At 36.2% G+C, this 20,674-nt stretch overlaps 1 protein-coding gene across 1 annotated transcript; it reads right to left on the reverse strand.

The window, feature by feature from the left end:
* Window positions 1-3,652: 3,652 nt before the first annotated feature.
* On the reverse strand, window positions 3,653-4,591 carry LOC127198306 (olfactory receptor 8G1-like). Its single transcript, XM_051156202.1, has one exon. The coding sequence runs from the start codon at window positions 4,589-4,591 to the stop codon at window positions 3,653-3,655; it is 939 nt and encodes a 312-aa protein (XP_051012159.1).
* Window positions 4,592-20,674: the final 16,083 nt, after the last annotated feature.

Below are 20,674 nucleotides of genomic sequence, written 5' to 3' on the forward strand. Positions count from 1 at the left end.
AAGATGAGCATTAAAGAACCTCCTTATGGAGTTGGCTTCAAATGTGGCAAACCAGCTACTGGCCAAAATGTCCTTGTTTCTGCCAGAGACAGAATTCTGCCTAAAAGTGGGCAAGTTTGGCCATGTTGATGGCTTGATTTCCGTGCAGAAAAGTGGGACTTATATTCTGCCAGACAGTGGTGAGCAACCACCAACACAGAAGTGACACTTATTGCACCTGTACCAATATCTTGGCATGCTGGCTACAATGGTCCATACATGTTGCAGCTGGATAGACTGCTTAAGTTTTTACCTCCCTCACCAGATTGCAGAGTATTTTCTGGCAACATAGAATTCAAACTGCAAGAAAAAGGTGTCCATGCTTGATTTCTCTCAGATCCTCTGATTCTTGTTTCCAAAGTGTACAGTGACTTCATCAATGGGGCCTCATCCTGAAGCTCTGAGAGGCACGAAGAGCTATGTTATCTGTCTATATAAACTTCAGAGTCAGATGGACTATGCTGACCAAACCACTCAAAGCATTTCTTGTGTCAAAATTTGGGATGGGAGGAGTTTCTAGTCTTTAGGTTTTGTATGAATAATTTTCAGATCATGAAGTTTAATTCATATATAACCTCTATTCAGCATATATATATATACATATATATGACAATTAGAGTAGTACACATTATTATATCATTTTTCTACCTTATGAATCTTAGTCTTATACCCACACATAGGTGTAGCTATCACCACAGATCTAAAAAGCCATTTTACTGCCAATGGAAAACATCACAGAAAACCACAACTGGACACAACGCAGAGATCAACGGGTCCTGGGGATCTCAGCACTAATTGGTACAAGTACTTCCCAGTTCTTGCATCTCTGCCTCAAGGAAATAACAACATATGAAGTAGGAATGTTCTATGACCCGGTATATCAGGAAGTTTGTTGTTGTCAAACAGTCTTAGAACTGGTGGCATAAAGAAAACAAGAACATAATACGTGACATAAAAAGCATAATTCTTATAAATAAAATAAAAATTTCCTTCCCAAGTCTCTAATGGGGTTGAAGGACAGATAGTTTAGTCTTACAATTAAGCTTAGTTGCTTAGGGGTTAAGATGCTTTTAGATCTAGATAGATATTTTAAGATGATAGAGATGAGATATGATAGATTTCAATTCAGAATTTTAGACTCACGAATGTAGGAAAGATATTTTCTTCATGTTTGCCAGGTACAAATAGCAAAATCACTATGAATGTAACATTATATAATTCCTGATTATTTCAAGGTTCTTCTTTCTGTATGTACTTTATTTTCCTTATGTGGAATAATATAAATGTATATGTAAAAAATAAATATAATAAAAAATAAAAAATCTTTACAGATAAACAGGTAACAATTTAAAATTGTTCCTTTATTGAAGTTGAGTATTTATGGGAAGAAAACAGTGAAGACCTTTAGCAATAATAATACACATATAGATATTTGTACCACTCAATATTTACTTGTTTACCAGAATAAAAGAATACGTTAGCTAGTGCAACCTAAATAATTTATTGCATGGGATAGATGAAAGTTGTAGGTGACTATTGAAGACTGTAGCTCACAGTGACAAGGACTCAGAGACAATCTCAACACTTTTTTTAAAGTATAAAGTTTTTATTTTAATTTTTTTTATTAATTTATTCTTGTTACATCTCAATGTTTATCCCATCCCTTGTATCCTCCCATCCCCCCCCCCATTTTCCCATTATTCCCCTCCCCTATGACTGTTCCTGAGAGGGATCACCTCCCCCTGTATATTCTCATAGGGTATCAAGTCTCTTCTTGGCTACTTGCTGTCCTTCTTCTGAGTGCCACCAGGTCTCCCCCTCCAGGGGACATGGTCAAATGTGAGGCACCAGAGTACGTGAGAAAGACATATCCCACTCTCCACTCAACTGTGGAGAATATTCTGACCATTGGCTAGATCTGGGAAGGGGTTTAAAGTTTACCTCCTGTATTGTCCTTGTCTGGTGCCTTAGTTTGAGCGGGACCCCTGGGCCCAAATCTGCCTATCATATTGAAGTAACCTACAAGTAAAGTATAAAGTTTTATACTCTTGTCTCCTAGTTCTGTCTTAAATTTAGAATTTTATCAATAGCTTCAATTATTCCATATAAAATTGCCCTTCAGAATGTTAGGCAAACAGGACATACAGATAGATAAGAATATGTAGGAGTTTCCTGGTAGAACATAGCCCTTATGATGCTGGCCCATAATTGTGAGGGTAGAGCTGTTATTAAAGCATTTTTAGGGAATTATGAGAAAGAAAATCTGCATGTATTCAGGGAGAAATAGTTATAGAAAAAAAGTCATAGATTAGAAAAAGAACAAGAAGAAGTATATGGAAGCTTTGGATGGAGGAAAAGGAAAAAGAAATAGTGTAATTACAGTATAATCTAAAAAAATATTTTTAATTAAGTAAGTCCCAAGTAGTATATAATATGACTTTTTATAGAAAAGTACGTTAAATAGAACTACAGTCATAATTTACAATCTTCCTTTGCCTAGGTCCAAATATTTAATTGTGAGCAGAAATAAGAAAATTAAAAATTGATGATGGGGTTGGGTAAATACTCTAGAGCAGGGAAAAGTGAGTACTATGAAGTGAGAAAAATGGGGGTGCTTTCATTTATGAGGGAGAAAGGAAAGCAGTGTGTGAGGAGAAATAGAGAAGAGGGATAACTAACAATATGGATGTTTGAAAAAGCCATAGGGAATCATATTATTTTATGTTTAGCTCTCTCTCTCTCTCTCTCTCTCTCTCTCTCTCTCTCTCTCTCTCTCTCTCTCTCTCTCTGTCTCATACACACACACACACACACACACACACACACACACACACACACACATCCTTACTGAACAATTGATCATGGCATGAAGAGCCATAGTTAATCAATCTACAACAAAATTCCATATCCTCAGGCACAGGGATTGAGATTGTGTCCTCTATGAGAAGTGGCATCATGAAATTTCAACAATAAAGTTTTTGAAACAAGAGAAAAAATGATACCATTTGACATACTAATGTGGAAGGGGGAAATTTAAGTGAAATCCACTCTAAATGAAGAGCTTTATACATTTAAATACTGGCAAGAAAGGAGTTGGTCTTCCCAAAGATAATCCTCCCAGTATATATATTTTTCTTTTTTACAGAAGCAATTAATTTCATAGAAATCATAGGGAGCATGGGAGTGACTGGAGGGAGATAGGATGACTAGGGAAATTACATGATTTACATATGACATTTTCAAAATTGAATTAAAAAGGAAAGTGTCATTTTGTTGCAATTAATTTTTTTAAGGGAATGTTTTAAATACACACACACACACACACACACACACACACACACACACACACACACACACCAAATATATATATGGTGGAGTGACCATTATGGACATATAGAACCATTTTGTCTTTATTATTTGTTTACATTGTTAACTCTGTGAAACAATATGGGATAATATGTGCAGAAAATTGAATTTTAAATACATATTGAAAATTATAATAGTAAAAATTATCAAGGTAACAAGTAGATTAAAATTACTAGTGTCATTCCAAAGTATATGTTTCAGGACAGTGTTGTTCTACTAAATAATACTCATGTTGTTTCTAAATACATCAGTGTTTTCTTCCAATCATTTTTTTAAAAGCAACAATGACATCTTTATTTCTCAAACTGTAGATCAGTGGGTTCAGCATGGGAACAATTATAGTATAAAACACAGAGGACACTTTCCCTTGGTCCATGGAGCTGACTGATGATGGCTGCAGGTACATGAAAGCTAGAGATCCAAAGAAAACAGCAACAGCCAAGATGTGGGAACTGCAAGTGCTGAAGGCTTTGGACCTGCCCTCTGTGGAGCGAATGCGGAGGATGCTGGCGATGATGAAGATATAGGAAGTAATAATTGTCAGGACTGGGACAGAGATGTTAAATGTACCAAAAACCAGAATCAACATTTCATTGATATAGGTATTAGAGCATGCAAGCTTCAAGAGGGGAAGAAGATCACAGAAATAGTGATTGATCACATATAATTTGCAGAAACTAATTCTAATCATGAAGCCTATGTGGGCTAATGCACAGAGCACCCCAATAATATACCCACCCAAAATCAGGAAAATGTACGTCTGATAGGACATGGTTACATTGTAAAGCAAGGGGTTGCAGATGGCGACATAGCGGTCATAGGCCATGGCAGCCAATATGTAACACTCTGCAATGGCAAAAATGATGAAGAAGAAAAGCTGAGTCATGCATCCAGGGTAGGAGATGAGGTTCTTCTCTGACACAAAACTCACCAGCATTTTAGGAGTAACAACGGTAGACTGACAGAAGTCAATGAAGGACAGACTGCTGAGGAAATAGTACATGGGTGTGTGTAGGTGGGAACTGAGTACAATCAGTGTGATCATGCCCACATTCCCTGCCACAGTGACTATGTAGATTCCTAGGAAGAGCAGGAAGAGAGGCAGCTGGAGTTCTGGCTTCTCTGAGAGTCCAGCCAAGAAGAACCCAGTCACTGTGCTATGGTTTCCTGATGCCATGTCCTTCATTAAGATCCTGAATGATTGAGAGAATCATAAGGCTGTTAGAGTGACTTTATTATTCTTTTCCTTGCACACAAAGTCCCCATATAAATTATTTCTGACTTAAAATACCTTTTTTCTTTTTATAATTACCTTAATGGATTACTTTCGATAAATATAAATTATCCTTTATTATTTTTTAAACACTCTTAAAATTTTAAGAATTCATTTCATGTAATATACCATCAATGAGTTCAAATTTTTAAAAATTGCATTTCAAAGTAATGCCTCTAATTTTACACTTTGACAACCATATTTTCCTACATTATTAGACTACCCCCAACTTTAACTTTAAATTTAACTTTTCCAGTTAAAATATAGAGTTAGAAAACACTCACCATAGAAGATTACCCCTCTATCAATGCACAGTCTTTGCAACAGACTCAGGCTACAAACTCTATATTTTAACTGGAAAAGTTAAAGTTAAATTTGGGGTCATCTTATATGCTGGGAAATATGGTAATTATCAGTGAGAAAAAGTAACACTCTTGAGTAAGCAAGTTTTCCCTACAAACAGTGAATGATTACCAAAAATCTAATCTTTCCAGCGGATCTCTAAAGTTCTTATTTCAGATTTTTAAAATTTTCTAATTATTATGATAACCAGTCTTGAAATTTCCAAATGTGAAAATTATATGACATCTGGAGCAGCCATTGCATTCAGTACTAGATATATGGTGCTACTAGAAAGTGGTTTGTGGTCTCAAAACTAGGTCTTAAGATGAGCAGGATTATTAGTGGTTTACTAGATTGTGAGGGCATGAGGACAAAGAGCCCATATTTACTCCCATGACTTACTAATAACAGCCTTGACTAGTACAGTGTATCTTTTTACTTACTATGGAAAGAAATGAGTATTAAAGGCATCCTGTTTTTCAGAAAATCTACAATATATTTTGAGTAGTTAGTTCATATTGACAACTCTTAGAGGGAAAATTGGCCGTTTCTACACATTAAAATTGGTGGAAAAGACAGCTTTGTTCTTAATTTTCCCATTTATATGCTGTGAACTAAGAAAGACTGCAATGCAAGAACACATAAAATGAGAGGAAAGTATAATAATCCTCTATACTATTGAATTGTGAATGAATTAATCATTGTGTATACAAAGCAAATTCCTAATTGGGTTACACTTTAGTTATTAAATGGTCAAAAGTTTGAAATGTTTTTAAAATGTAAACATTTATGTCTTACATAGATAACAACTTAAATCTCAAGAAAGCTCAAAGATTTAAGTAGACAGAGTAAGATAAAAGGTATTGAAGACAATATTGAAGAAACTCTAGATAGCCTTGGAAGAGTCCAACTTCAAGATTTTGTAGAAACTCATATATAAATAAAGAAAAGATAAAATATACAGTGATTCTAATCATAAAATGACAGGGAACATAAAATTTAAGAACCAAAATACGAGATCAGTGAAAAAATCTCTTCTTGGAATTACCAACCAAAGCAATCGTTATTTCACAGCAGTGAGGGCCTCAGTGGACCATAAAAGACTGAAGCTCTGCATAACTGACCACAGATTGTTGCGTAGGGGAGACCTGACACCTCTGTTCCCCATTGTGAACTATGGACTACTAATAGATTCTGGAACGGGGTAAACATAGTCTTCAGTTGTGTGCTAACTAATAATCTCCTCATACTCCAGCAGATAGTTCTAAACATATGGTCATATAGATGACTTTGTTAAAATAAATGGGTCCAAAAACAAAACATAAAGTCATGTATGTGGGAAAGATTTGTAAGGGGGAGGGAGTGTATTAGAGATTACTGGACATATAATGATGAGATGACAGCAACCTCTGTGTGTGTGTGTGTGTGTGTGTGTGTGTGTGTGTGTGTGTGTGTGTGATTGTGCCTCTGTGTGTGCATAATTGAAGTTGTCATTAACTTTATATTAAAAACTAATTTTCTCATCACTCAAATGTAAAAGTACAGCCCTCTTCCAATAACTCAGGAATGACAATGAAAGGGGGTAAGAATGCACATAAGAGATGGTGGTTGACTACAAGAAAACTGTACCTGTGCACAGCAGACCCGTTGCACTTAAGTCTCACAGTGATAGTGGCAGCACACACAGGACTTATATAAGCCAAAGCCAGACCAAGTCCCGACATAGAAAAGGGGAGTCCAGTAAAAAGTTCACCACAGCTGAGGAGCTATTGGCAGTCTTTAACTGCTGAAAGAAGACATCAGCATGTCCCTAACTGCAGTACCATACAAGTTGACCATGCCACAGGAGACTACTTATCCAAGAGTATCCGAGTGGAACAGATTGACCAGGATCGGAAAACTGAAACAACAGGACACAAAGCTGCATGGGAGTGGGAGGAGCATGGGCATAGGAGAAGATGGGGGAAGGAGAGAGAATATGACCAAAGCATATTGTATGAAATTTCAAAGAATAAAAAATATTGTAAAGCTTAAAGGGATAAAAATGAGGTGCCAAACCCACAGTAATTAAATATAGCTGTCAAAGAGCTTACTATGAAATACATGATGTATTTGTATAAGTGATACCATAAAAACAGCAATTTTCTATTGTAAAGTGAATATGTTAACTGGAAAAAAAACCTTATAAAATAATATACCTACAAAATCAGTATGTGAAGAGTTAATATGTATATGAGAATAGGCTCATTAAATTAAACATCAATAAATTCAAAATGATTTCATTAGGTGTACATTGGAATGGGATTTTAGAAAGTTGCGGCAATGCCAATCATAGATAAGGAGTAGCTAGGCACATCACACAGCATTTGATAATGGTGTAAAATACGAAAACCTTGAAACATTGCAAAAAGCATCTTGGCAGCATACTACAAGTTTAAACACACATCTTCTATGAACTTCAGTTATGTGTTTTTAAGTTTTATCCAGGATATTTGAGAACATTTGTCTGCATAAATAATTGTGAAAATTATTTTGGCAGATGTGTTTGTTTCTTAAATATTGAGTAGGAAATAGCCCAAATATTTGATTGTACTTTTTGATAGAATAGAATTATTATTATTAGCATTTAAAAATTTTTTTTATTAATTTATTCTTGTTACATCTCAATATTTATCCCATCCCTTGTATCCTCCCATTCTTCCCTTCCTCCCATTTTCCCAATATTCTCCTCCCCTATGACTGTTCCTGAGAAGGATTCCCAGTAGCTTTTGAGGTAGAGGAGAATTTTCCTGCCTATCTACACACTCCATTCAGAGATTTGCTCTGGTTTGTGCTTGCACAAGAATTAGGCTTACTGTCACAATCACTCTAAGCTCATGTGTGCCACTGTCCCCTAGTGTCTGGAGGACATTGATCTTTTTATTTATCCATCACCTTGGGATAATTGGTTCTCTATTTAGAGTTGATGGCCAGTGAGGGAAGGTTCATTAGCCCCTGTAAAAATTATAGGCTCTTCTCAATGCTATTGATTATGTTCCAGGGCTCAGTGACAAGGCTTTGTTGCTGAAGTCCCCCTGTACTCACATCATAAAGAACAGAGATACCAAGATACCTACCCTGGCCTGCAAGTTTCATCCCCAGTGGCTATCTTTCACAGTATGGGAGCTACTATGGACACTACTGGAGAAAAAAAAAAAGATGCTCAGCAGTCTTTTCTTTTTTCCCAAGACAGGATTTCTCTGTGTAGCCAGGCTGGCCTTGAGCTCACAGTGATCCTCCTGCCTCTGACTCCCAGATTGCTGGGATTAAAGGCATGCCCCACCATGTTAAGAAATCCTATCCAGCTGTAAGCTCTGTGAGCAAATTATCATTTTGAGTGGAAGACATTCTCCTTAGTAAAATGGTAGCATAAACATCATGGTAATATAGATCTATTCTCTCAGAAGATGAAATCCATGCCTGATGTTATTGTCAGACAAAGGACCTGTTGTTTTAAACTTTTTAAAAATGTTGTCAAAATATATTAAAGAGTAAAATGTCACAAAATATACAATGGCTATCTTGAAGCTGTGTGTGTGTGTGTGTGTGTGTGTGTGTGTGTGTGTGTGTGTGTGTGTGTGTTACCTTTTAAATTATATTGCTTAGATATCCCAAATGCTCAATGTCTTTATGGATGCTGTTCTAACACTTTTTAATCACAGCACAGTAATGCCTGCAGAAATATTCTCATTATCTTTTTCTGTAGTCTTTCAAACTTGAGTCATGCGTTTTCTTACTAAGCTGTGATGTATCTTCTCATTGTTGCTGAAGAGTTTTAAGCCTGGCTTGTCTTATGTAAGTGCATTATCTCAGGCTTATGTTTGCTAGTCTTTGGATGTCAAACAATGGATTCTATATTTCTATTTTACTACTATGTGTTCTTATATTAAAACATATCCCAATGGAATTTCTAAAAATAAAAATGAAATACAAATGGCATAAAATATGAAATTAGCAGCAAATATCCAGAAAACCAATCTAATAAGATTGTAACAATTCCCATATGCTGGATCTTTCAGGTAGTCTTGAGAGAATTGAAGGAAAGTTTAATGAGAGAACTTGCCATAATAATTTTTTTAAAATACAAAATATGATTAAAAATCAAACATCATAGACTTATGAGTAGGTTTGTCATAATCCAATTACTGGATTTCACATTTAAGACATTAATAAAAAACTTGAAGCAAACTTTTTCTAGTTTGTGGTCATTTCAGAATTTACAGTAGGAGAGTAATGTCTGTAGTTGATTTTCAATGAGATATAAAACATGAATATGAAACATGCTTTAATTTATTTATTACTCAAATACTGTTATTCATCAAAGTCACCTAAGATAAAAAACAGCATTAAAAATTAACCAGTGCAAAATGTAAGAATGTTTATGTAGAAAAGCAATAATAATTGCGTTTTCTGCTCGTACTCATAGCCTTATTCCCAAGAGAAAATAGAATCTCCACAGAACAGCTTCAGTTTAATTTCTAGCTCTTCTTGATATCACCTCCACAGCTGTAAATAACTATTTCCCATTCTATTTTTAGATTCACTGATTTTAATATTATATCAACTATCCATATTCTGCACTCAGTTACATTAAGCCAGTACCATTACCTCATTAATCGTTAGTATATTTAAGTTTTGTGTTTCATTGTAGGTAGACTGGGAGCTCATACAAAGGAAATGACAATACCTCAGCGCATTGCAGCAGTAAAACGAAAAGTGATATCCACTCTGCTTAAAAAAATTCACAGTCTAGAAACGACACATGTGAATTAGGGTGAATATCTGAAAAATAGTGATTATAGATAAGAATGTTACATATGTCATAGTTACTGAGACTGTCTTCTTTGTTCCTGTGCCTATAACTCTTGTCAATATTTTATTTTGTTATTTTATGTTTTTAAAATATTTTTATTAATTTTAACATATACCTTTATATTATTAAACATGGATAAAATAAACTACATACAGAGGAGGTAAAAAATTCACAGTCTAAATCTGCCATATTAGCATATGTTAATTAGAACTAGACTCCTCTAGGTGATAAAAATTTTCAGGCAAAATAAAACTGTGAGGGATAAGAAATAAATCTTGTAATTGAATATATTATTATTGCATTGTGATGGGCTTACACTAAGTACAGAAATGTACCAAAATTCACAGTAATGTTTCATAATGAGAAAAAAAATGAGTAAATTCACACTCATAAAATATTTGAAAGGAATCACCTCTATTCAATTCAAAGATGCAACACTAATTAATCATTTTATGTTTTATAATTTATAAAATGCTTTTGCTATCCAATTATTCCAATACCTATAGACTTAATATGGTTCTTTGAAATTGTTTGCTTATAAAACAGCTTATGACATCCAATGATTATCAGGATAAATTAAAAATACCAACCATATTTACTGAAGCATTTTGTTTCAAATTAGGTCTCTAATTAAATCTAGTTTAGTGGGCCTATAAGTTCTGCAATGCAGAAGAGAAGGTCTAATCTTGTAATTGAACCTAGTTACTTGAAAAGCAGTCATCATCGTACGAATGACAACATTAGTAGGATTTTAAGGAGTCAAACACTATGAAACCTTTTTGCATTAAGATTAAGCTGAGCATCACCACTTTCTCATGGTAAGGGGTACTTCTTGTGGCCAGCATGTCTTCAAAGTTACTATAACTTCAGACATAGAAGTCAAAAAAAAAACAAAAACAAAAAAAAACCAAACCCAAGGAAAATGGATCCACAAACGATGAAAATTTTTTTACTTTAAAATTTAAACAGGAATACATAAAATTAAACAGGAATATATAAAATTTGGTTTGAATATATTTCATCACATTCAAGATAATTTGTTTGATGTAATCTGTATAAAAACATCAAGGCATAAATCCTTACTAAGTCAGTTAAGCCCACAAATACCTGGATCGTGCAAAAGGAAATGGACCTCTGAGACATCATTTATAAATACGCAGTGGTTATAATGTGATAATGACTCATATAAGATATGCAATACACATTCAAGGACAGGCAATTCAAGCATCAGGAAAGATTGTGAGTGTGCTGGGCTGCTGAGTTCTGTCCTGTATGCTGGAGAAGCCTGTTGGTTCTCATCAGAAACAACACCTCTCAACTATTCATCCCACTATGCTGTAACGAAAATGACATTATGTATGTTCCAGAAGTTTGGGAGCACTGCTATACACGGATGCGTGGTGTATGGGTTATGGGGTCATAATAAAATATAAAATAAAAGTCATCCAGAAAATACTTTTTCTTAAGTAATGTGCTGATTTGTTGTGATTTTAATACATTCTAAAGGAAGCAAAAGAAAAGAGAGCTTTATTTTGTGTATGATATGTAAGTTATTAAACTACATTAATATTGATTTAAATAAGGAAACCAGAGCCTCATTCTTGGGCATAAAATGTGAAAAGTCAGAGATGAGGACAGAACTATTCCAATTTTCTGATAAAGCTTCACTTCTTTTATATTTGGAATTGAAGACATCATGCAAACAATCTCCATTCAACATAACTGCCTCAAACGTCCTAGTGAATACAAGAAAATTAACTTCTAAGCAGCAAATCTTCATAATGTGAGCCACAGCAGAAAGCAGAAGGACTAAACTCTGTACTCTTAGGAACTGGAAACATAGCAGGTGTATTCTATAAGCTTTTAAGATTACTCTGTGAATAATTAATGAAGCTACTGGGGAGTATTTTCTGACTTTTCACAGTGGTTCTTCTAGACTCGTGACTTTAATCACATTTTGAGATGAACACACTCACCTTCTTTCTTTCCAAGTCTCTGCACCAAATTTTATCTTGCCACTTGCCAAATCACTAATACTGGTAAGGGGCTCACGTGTGCTGAGCATTCCACAGTCATCAGTGCTAAGAGACCAGGGTCTATGCCTCAGTCTCAGAGCTGTTTTTGAAGTCCATCTAATCAAAGATTAATATGTCCAAGGGCTTCTTCACTTCTAGAGTTAGCAAAGTCTCGCCTATCACAGTCTCTTGAGCAGTTCTGCCTCCTACTCTCTGAAGGTGTACCTTGAACTTATATATGCCAACTCCAAATAGCATGACAGGATGTTCTCCAAGGATTTCCATCTCTCAAGGTGAAATCTCTTGAAAAGAGAAACAAATGCTATTTCCCAGATGGTTAATCTTTTCCTATCACCAAATTTTTTACATGTGCTTACAATTTATATACAGAGATTATCTGTATTAAAACAAATATTGTAACAAATGAAATCTGGATATAATTTAAGATTCTACATTTCTTATATGCAAACAGACAGTATGGTTGTTTAAGCCCACCTTAAAATGAGATGGTCTAGGTTCTAGAAAATATTTTGACAGTCATATCGCACAGAAAACAAGGCTAGAGAATTAATTTATTTTAATTTAATTTTCACAAGTCTAAATCTGTAATTTATATGTTTGAGAACTTCTAACTAGGAACCTAGTTGGATTACAGGCAGGCATTAATATACTAATGAACCTTAGGTATTTAGGGGTATGTATGTATGCATGAAATGAAGGTGCAGGTGGATGTGTGAATAAGGATATGAAGGGCAAAGAATAAACTCAGGGTTGTTGCTTGGCCTGTCCACTTTTTTGATGCAAGGCCTCTCAATGGCTTGGAATTAGCCAAGCAGATTAGTTTGATTGGCCTACAAGCTGTTGCAACCTACCTGTCTCTACTTCCTGAGTGCTATGCTTACAATTGCCAGCCACCAAGCCTACTTTTTAAAATAAAATTTAGAGATCTAAATCAGGTCTTGATGCTTGTAAAACAAGCATTTTAGCAAATGAGTTATTTTCCCAGCCTAATTATTTCCATGAAGGTACATATTTATTCACCTAAGAGAAGATTTAGCATCACAGGCAACAACTTTTATAAACCATGACCAATTATATATATATAATTGAGTCATATGGGTACAATACCTCATATTAGAGTAGAAATATATCTAATGTGTATGAAGAATAACCTTACATCTGAATTCTATACCTTTGTATCTAAAATTAAACTTTTTAAAAAATGTACTTTTTTTTAAATAATGATTTTATGATTGAGGGATAATGTAATTTAATTTCTAGTTTCTTGTTTATCTAATTGTTGCTTCCTAAAAGGCAAAACAACAGAGCAGTGAACATGTTTTATTATGATTGCCATGACTTTAGCTGTCAACTTGACACATACAGAGAGTCTCCTGGAAAGAAGAGACCTCAAAATTCAGACCTGTCTGGGGCCATGTGTGTGAAGCATTTCTGAACTGATAATTGGCTTGTAGGTATGCCCAGTCCAGTGTGGGACGTGCCATCACTAGGGAGGTAGGAAGGATCTGTATAGGAAAGTTAGCTAAGTGAGCCAGAGACTATAAGCCAGGAGCCTGTTTTCTTTATTTCAACTCTCTCTGCTCTAGGTTACTGCCTTGAGTTTCTGGCATGAGTCTGCTCACGAATGAAGTATCAACTGAGAGTGTTTGGTAATGTAAACTCTTTGGTCCTCAAATTCCTTTTTCACCATGGTGTCATGGTGTTTATCACTGCAACAGAAAGAAATACAACACACACACACACACACGCCCACAGATGTGTGTGTCTGTATATTACTATATGTATATTATGTGTGTGTAATTCAGATATTAAAGTTCTCGTGAGGATTCACCAGTGAGAAGTATAAGAAATAAGATTAATATCAAATAAAATACAAAGTCTCTGCTAGTATCTCCACACATATAAAAGGGTTTTTAGTTACACTAAATGCTTGTGTTTAAATTTTTGTAAAATAATTGTTTTTCTTGTACACAATGTTTTATTATTCCAAGCACTTAAAATGTACAGATGTCCTTCACAGAGCACAGTACAGAAATTAGCTACTTAATTAGCCTTATTACAACTATAAGGAAAAAAATGATGTTTCTTGAACATAGACTTGGCACACACTTCTGGATAGTATGGCTACATAATAGGAATGCGTTATTCAGTGGTCACAATCCTTGGTACTGTTACTTGAGTTTTTTAATCTTAGCCACTCCAACCAGTGTAAGATGAACTCTCAGAATCTTTTTGAATTGCATTTCCCTCATGACTAAGGACCTTGATCATTTCTGTAAGTGTTTCTCAGTTATTCAATATTCTTCTTTTGAGAAGTCTCCGTTTATCTATGTACCCCGTTTTAAAAATTGGATAATTTGGTCTGATGATGTTTAAGTCCTTGCGTTCTTTACGTATTTTTGGATATTAGCCTTTTGTAAGATGGAGGGTTGGTAATGATCTTTTCTCAGTCTGTAGGCTGTCATTTTGTTCTATTGATAGAGTCTATTGGCTTGCAGAAGCTTTTCAAGTTTTATGAGGTCCAATTTATTAATTGTTGATCTTAGTGCTGAGCTGTTGGTGTTCTGTTTAGGATATTGTTTCCTTTGTCAATGAATTCAAGGATCTTCTCCACTTTCTCTTCTAATAGATTTAGTGTTTTTGGTGTTCTACTGAGATCTGTGAGCCACTTGGATTTGAGTTTTGTGTATGGTGATAGATATGAATATATTCGCTTATTTCTGCATGTGGCCATTCTCAGGAAATTGGGAATAGTTCTACCTCAAGAATCATTTATACCACTCCTGGGCATGCATATATATATACATATATATATATATATATACATATATATATATATATTCAAAAGATTCTCCATCATACAACAAAGTTATTTGCTCAACTATGTTCATAGCTGCTTTATTCATGATAGCCAGACGCTGGAAACAATCCAGGTGTCGAATTTCAAATGATCAAATTTCAAATGATCAGAAAGAAGACTCTTAAAAAGAGAAGTGTTTGCCTTTCCCATGTCCCAGTAAGGTAATTTTTTGCTTTTGAAATAGTAATTATTTTTTAAAGTTATAGTATAATTATCTCATTTATCCTTTCCTGTTCCTTTTTCTGCTTGCTGCCTCTCATATTCATGGCCTTCTTTTTTCACATAATTTATTTTTATTGTTTGAAAATTTCACACATGCATATAGTATGATTAAAGGCACACCCATTTCCTCCTCCTATTTTTGCTCTTGTCTCTACTACATTTACCTTTCAAATTTATGCATTTTTTAACTTAAAACAATTTACAATTTTTATCTTTACATTTTAATGTATTTTCACTAAAATATATTTATATAACTTTTTTCCTTTTCTTTCCCTTCTGCCCATCTCCAGTCTCCTCGCTACAGTTACCAACTACTTCTATGTCCCTGTCCGATTCTCAAATTCAGGAAACTGAAAAAAAAATGAGGTGGAGGTTCCAACTTGGAATATGGCAGGATATTCAGTACAGAAGGAGGAGGAGGAGGGACAGAAAACACTAAGGCTGTATAAAAGGCCTCAAAGAATCATAATCTTATTTACCTAAATTATAAACAATACAAATAAGTGTGTGTACGTGCACCTACACATATACATGGAATCTCTCAAGAACCATAAAGTAATAAAAATCCCCAGTATAAGGCATTAAAAAAGATTGTAAATGGTCTGTCAGACTAGTCCACATGACTCTCAAAACAATAGACTATCGCTGTTGCTCTTAGTTACCTCTCAGTGGTTGAAGGTAGGCTGCAGCTGCTGCGGAAAGCATTTACCTGGGACACAGGACTCATATTATTCTAGGAGGTTCTAATGTCAATGCCTCTTTCCTGCAGTCTAGCTTCAATGTTATCAAAAAATACAGGACAAGCTGTCCAGGGAAGCTATAGTTAACAGTCCTACCCAGTGATGGCACCTGTGTATGACCTGCAATAATGGGCCAGAGGCAAGACATCTCTAGATGCACAGTAATGGCACACACGGATTGACGGTAAACAAGTTTTCTGACAGGACTCAAGAATAACTCAACAGGAAAGAAATCATTCCTGGTACCAGAAACCTAGATAACTTCCTGGGGGCCAGTGAGGTTATGGATCTTAAAAAGGGAATCTGCATAAGACAATCTGTGAAACTGTTCACAAATGTAAATTACTAGAAGTCTTTGAGGGTAAATATGTTATTTCCTACATTGCTCATAAATTATAATGATAGTTTGTATAATTTAAATATATTATGTGGATTAGTAAAATACAATTAGGAAATTCACTCTATTTTGGCTAATAATAATCAGATGCATGACTATTTTAAAGCATGGCGCAGCATTCATTTATATTTGCAAATGAATCACTTTGAAGGAGAAAACTGAATGCATAGTTTTAGCATTTAAGGACTAGTTAGCTTTATGGGTAGTGTCAATGATGTCCTGTCGTTTGAAGAGTAGTTTAAATAATGGGATGATGAGCTGACGTAGACAGATACATATAGGACACAGCATCCATATTCAAATCTTGACATATTGTCCCAGTCAAGAAGGGTTGTTCAGCTCCCTGCACTTTAAAAGAGCAGAAACATTACTAACTGTACTGTGTAAAACTATATTAAATATCTACATACTGTGGAACTTCATAAAAATTAATATTGCATTACAGCATGGTCTATGAAATTTCTCCCAGAAATATCTGCACATTCATTCCCATAGTTACGTTTGAAGGCTTTTCTTTTAAGGGTTTTTGTTTTCTTTCTCCTTAAGCATAGTTGTCCATGCCTCATATAGTACATATTATACTGTGATATTTTATTGCATATTAATTTTTATGCTGTCAATATTTGCCAGTATCTCAAAGTTCAATCTACATTTTATGGTATAAAATGATTGGTATTACCACCTAGCAAAGATGTTTTATTTTCTGTTATTCTCTAAAACATATTGTATATGCTGATTAACAAGAGGAAATTATGGACATTTTTCAATTATAACACAAAATATTACTTTAGAATCACCTAAACTCATACACACACACACACACACACACACACACACACACACACACACACACATTCACTTTACATCCTGGCCATAGCCCCATCCCTCCTCAGCAGTCCACCTTCCCTCACCCTCCCCCATCCTCCTACCTCTATTCCTCAGAAAAGGAGAGACACCTCCCTCCCAACCACCCCACCTCATCAAGTCCTATCAGAACTGAATGTGCCCTCTTCCCCTGTGCTTGACAAGATAGTCATGCCAGAGGGAAATAATAAAAAGCTGGCAAGAGATCATATCAGAGATAGCCCATGCTGCCCTTACTAGAGGACTCACATGAAGTCAAAAGCTACATGTTTGTAGAGGGCCTAGGTCCAATCCATGCAAGGTCCTTGGTTAGTGCTTCAGTCTCAGCAGGTCCCTCTGGGCCCTGGATAGTTGATTCCTTTGGTCTTCTGAAGCTCCTGTCACCTCCAGGACCTTTTCTCTTCACAGTTCCCCACTTTTCCACAAGGCTTCCTGCACATTGCCCAATATTTGGCTGTGAGTTGCAGCATCTGTTTTAAATTGCTGCTGTGTGGAGCCTCTCAGAACACAACTCTGCTAGGCTCCCATATGCAAGCACGGCACAGTATAGTTAATAGTATCAGTAGTTGGTTCTCTCCCATGTGGATGGGTCTTGGATTGGGCCAGACACTGGTAGGACATTCCATCAATCTCTGCTCTGTCTGCTCTATCTTTATCCCTGGTGAGACTGAAGCATCAACTAAGGATCTTGAATGGCCTGGACCCAGGCCCCCTAAAAAATGTAACCAATGCACACAGCTCAAGCTTACTGTGGGTCCTCTAATAAGGGGATCCAGGGCTGTCTCTGACATGGACTCTGTTGCCAGCTTTTTTTTTTTTTATCACTTCCCTTTGACGGGACTGCCTTGACAGGCCGCGACAGGAAAGAGGACTTGCTCAGCCCTGATGCAACTTGATGAGCTGGGGTGCATGGAAAGTGTGAGGGCAGGGCTTTCCTTTTCTGAGGAATAGGGGAAGAGGATAGGGAAGAAGGAGGGAAGGTGGAACTGGGAGGAGAGATGAGATGAGGCCAAGACCAGAATGTAAATTGAATAAATACATTTAAAAAATGGCTTAATCGTACTGAGAGTGAAGAAAAGGTCAAAATAACTGCTGCCAACCTGCACCCTGCCACGGGTGCTTCCTATGGTTTTATCCAGCTGTAGACATAAGGAAGCCTGCTCATCAATGAACACTGCTTCTAGAATGCAAGTGGGTAGCATGCATGTATGTTCTTGTGGAAAGGAGAGCTGACTACCTCCTGCTGATGGCAATATAAGGTGGCTTGGCCATATCAGTGCTCCAGACAGAGCTCACCCTAGTGGATCAGAAAATGGAAAGCCAGTGGGTTGAAAAGCTCTGCTACCACCCAGGGTCAGATCCAGAGATCTGAGATAGCAAAAGGTTGGGGCACCTTAAAGGGCTGGCCCTGCTGTTTCAAAAATGTAATATTTCCATGACACAGGGAAAAATAGGATAACTGAGAAAAGTTCCAGGGGGTTCGACTATCTATGATGTAACAGAAGCCAGAAATATTGAACCGGACCTATGACTCATTGCAATGAACATTTGTAAGAGAAGCTGAGTGGACAGAGAGATATACTTCGGGTGAGACACTGTGACATCTTCCATCTTCCACAATAAGATGTTTTCTATGCTTTTGTTGTTTCTTTGCTTGGCTGTTTTTTGTTTTTGTTTTGTTTTGTTTCTTGTTTGGGGAGGCTGTAAGGGTGAAGGATGAATATGAGAAGGAAGGAAATAAAAAGCTAAAAAAGAAACTGACAGTGATATACTGTTATCATGAAAAAAAGAATTTAGACTGTTGCAGAATATTTGATCCCAATGGGATCCATGAAACTGAGAACTGTAAAAACCTATATTTGATCCCATTGTGAACCCTGACATTGTGAACTATAAAATCTGTCCTTCATCCCACTGTGAACCCTGAGATTGACCTGTAAATCCCTGTTTCTTGTACTTGAGCCCTAATACACCTTTATTCCAAGAACTTTCTGTTTGTTGTAAACAGGTGATTAAGGTATTGTTCAGCCAACCTTACACGCCTTTAATCCAAGAGCTACCTGAAAATAGGATTTAATGAGATTAACCCTAGGTCAAGAGATGGAGAAAGAAACCAGCTGACAGAGATTAAACGGTCTCAAGGACTTTGAGTTGAGGGGTATTTAAGACAGGGAGTAGAAGTAAGTAGGGTCTTTGGAGCTTTTAGCTCTTGGACTTTACCTCTTGGGATTTTAGCTTTAGTTTTTGTCGCTATGGCTCTTAGCTCTCTAGCTCTTGAGCTCCTCTTCTCCTTGTCCTTTGGCTTTTTGGGCCTTGAGCTAGGAAGCCTTCTGCATTGGGATTTTTGGCCTCTTCCTCCTGGGCTCTCAGCTGATCTAGTGAGTCTTTTGGGCCTTTTTCACTGGGATGTGAGCTTAGTAGGAAGTTAAGCTGGGTGCTTTCTCTGTCTGTCTGAATTAGCAGGCTTTTCACCACATCTGGCCCCTGAGTCTTTATTGGTAAAATATAATGATTTGGGATTTTCAATTAAAACATTAAACTTCCTGGTTTCTATCTATTTAACTATAATATAACTCACCTGCTTCTACAGTCCCAGTGGTGCCCACATCCCCTCCATTTAGCCCATTCTAATGTTCTCCTGTGTCTCTTAAAATAGGAGCAGAATGATGTAGTTTTTATTTTTCGTTAAACTTAATAATATTCATGTGACCTGCAAACTCCTGGCTAAATGTATTGTTTAAACAATGATAAATTTCTACACAACACAATATAACTCATCAGGAAAGGCATTGTTCCTTTAAATCCTGGTAACCCCACTGTGGGCTCTGCCTGCTGTGTCAGCCAGAGACTCCTAAGAAACACATAAAATCTCAGACCCCAGTCACATCTGCCGGATCAGAGTAATAATTTCAACACAGCTTCTTGGTGATCCACAAATTCAAAATCTTTATTAAGGCTTGAAAGTTATAAATTGCAGGAATCCATCTGAGGAATAACTTGGCAGTCGGGGAACCAGCACTGATAATTGCTTATTTTTCTAATGAGCATATTTCTAGAATAAGAGTCCCTAGAAAATCTTCTTCCCAACATACAGTATGAAGAGAAGGCAAACTCAGGACAGAACTTATTTGGTGTCCAATCATCTCACAAACCATTCTAGAGAGAGATGAAACAAAATGGTTCCATGTTTCTGCCAGCAGGAGATTTGGGGACTGGAGCAGATGTCACAGAGAACTTTTAAACTGTATAAAGGAGCTGGTTTCTTCCAAAGATCGATGAGACAAATTCTTGCTTATTGCTTTCAAGAACAAAATGGGAATTGTTTGCCTGTAGTTCTTTGTTAGGGTTCAGTCCTTACAGGCTTTCCCCTACATGAGAATAAAATGAAGTAATGCCTGAGAGGCACTCTGCCTTGTGACTTATGCAGAGTTCATTAGTTGTGTTTATGTTTTTTTAACATAAAATATCTAGGAAATTTTAGTCAACCAGGGAGTTTCACGTTCTCTTCCAGATCCAGTGTTCTTCTGGATGTCACTTGTTTTCAAAGACACATCTGGTGATTAGATGCTTCCTGATGAAGACAATGTTTCCTGTGTGTACATACTTTATATATCACTAAACTTCCATTAGGATACAAGACTAGCTCAGGGTAGCCTGTATAATAGCTGTGCAAAACATGCCTG

Source organism: Acomys russatus, chromosome 14 (assembly GCF_903995435.1).
Source record: "Acomys russatus chromosome 14, mAcoRus1.1, whole genome shotgun sequence".
Lineage (NCBI taxonomy): Eukaryota > Metazoa > Chordata > Mammalia > Rodentia > Muridae > Acomys > Acomys russatus.

Excerpts from the sequence above, each read along its gene's own strand:
- LOC127198306 (XM_051156202.1), bottom strand. The coding sequence starts at position 4,591 with ATGAAGGACATGGCATCAGGAAACCATAGCACAGTGACTGGGTTCTTC.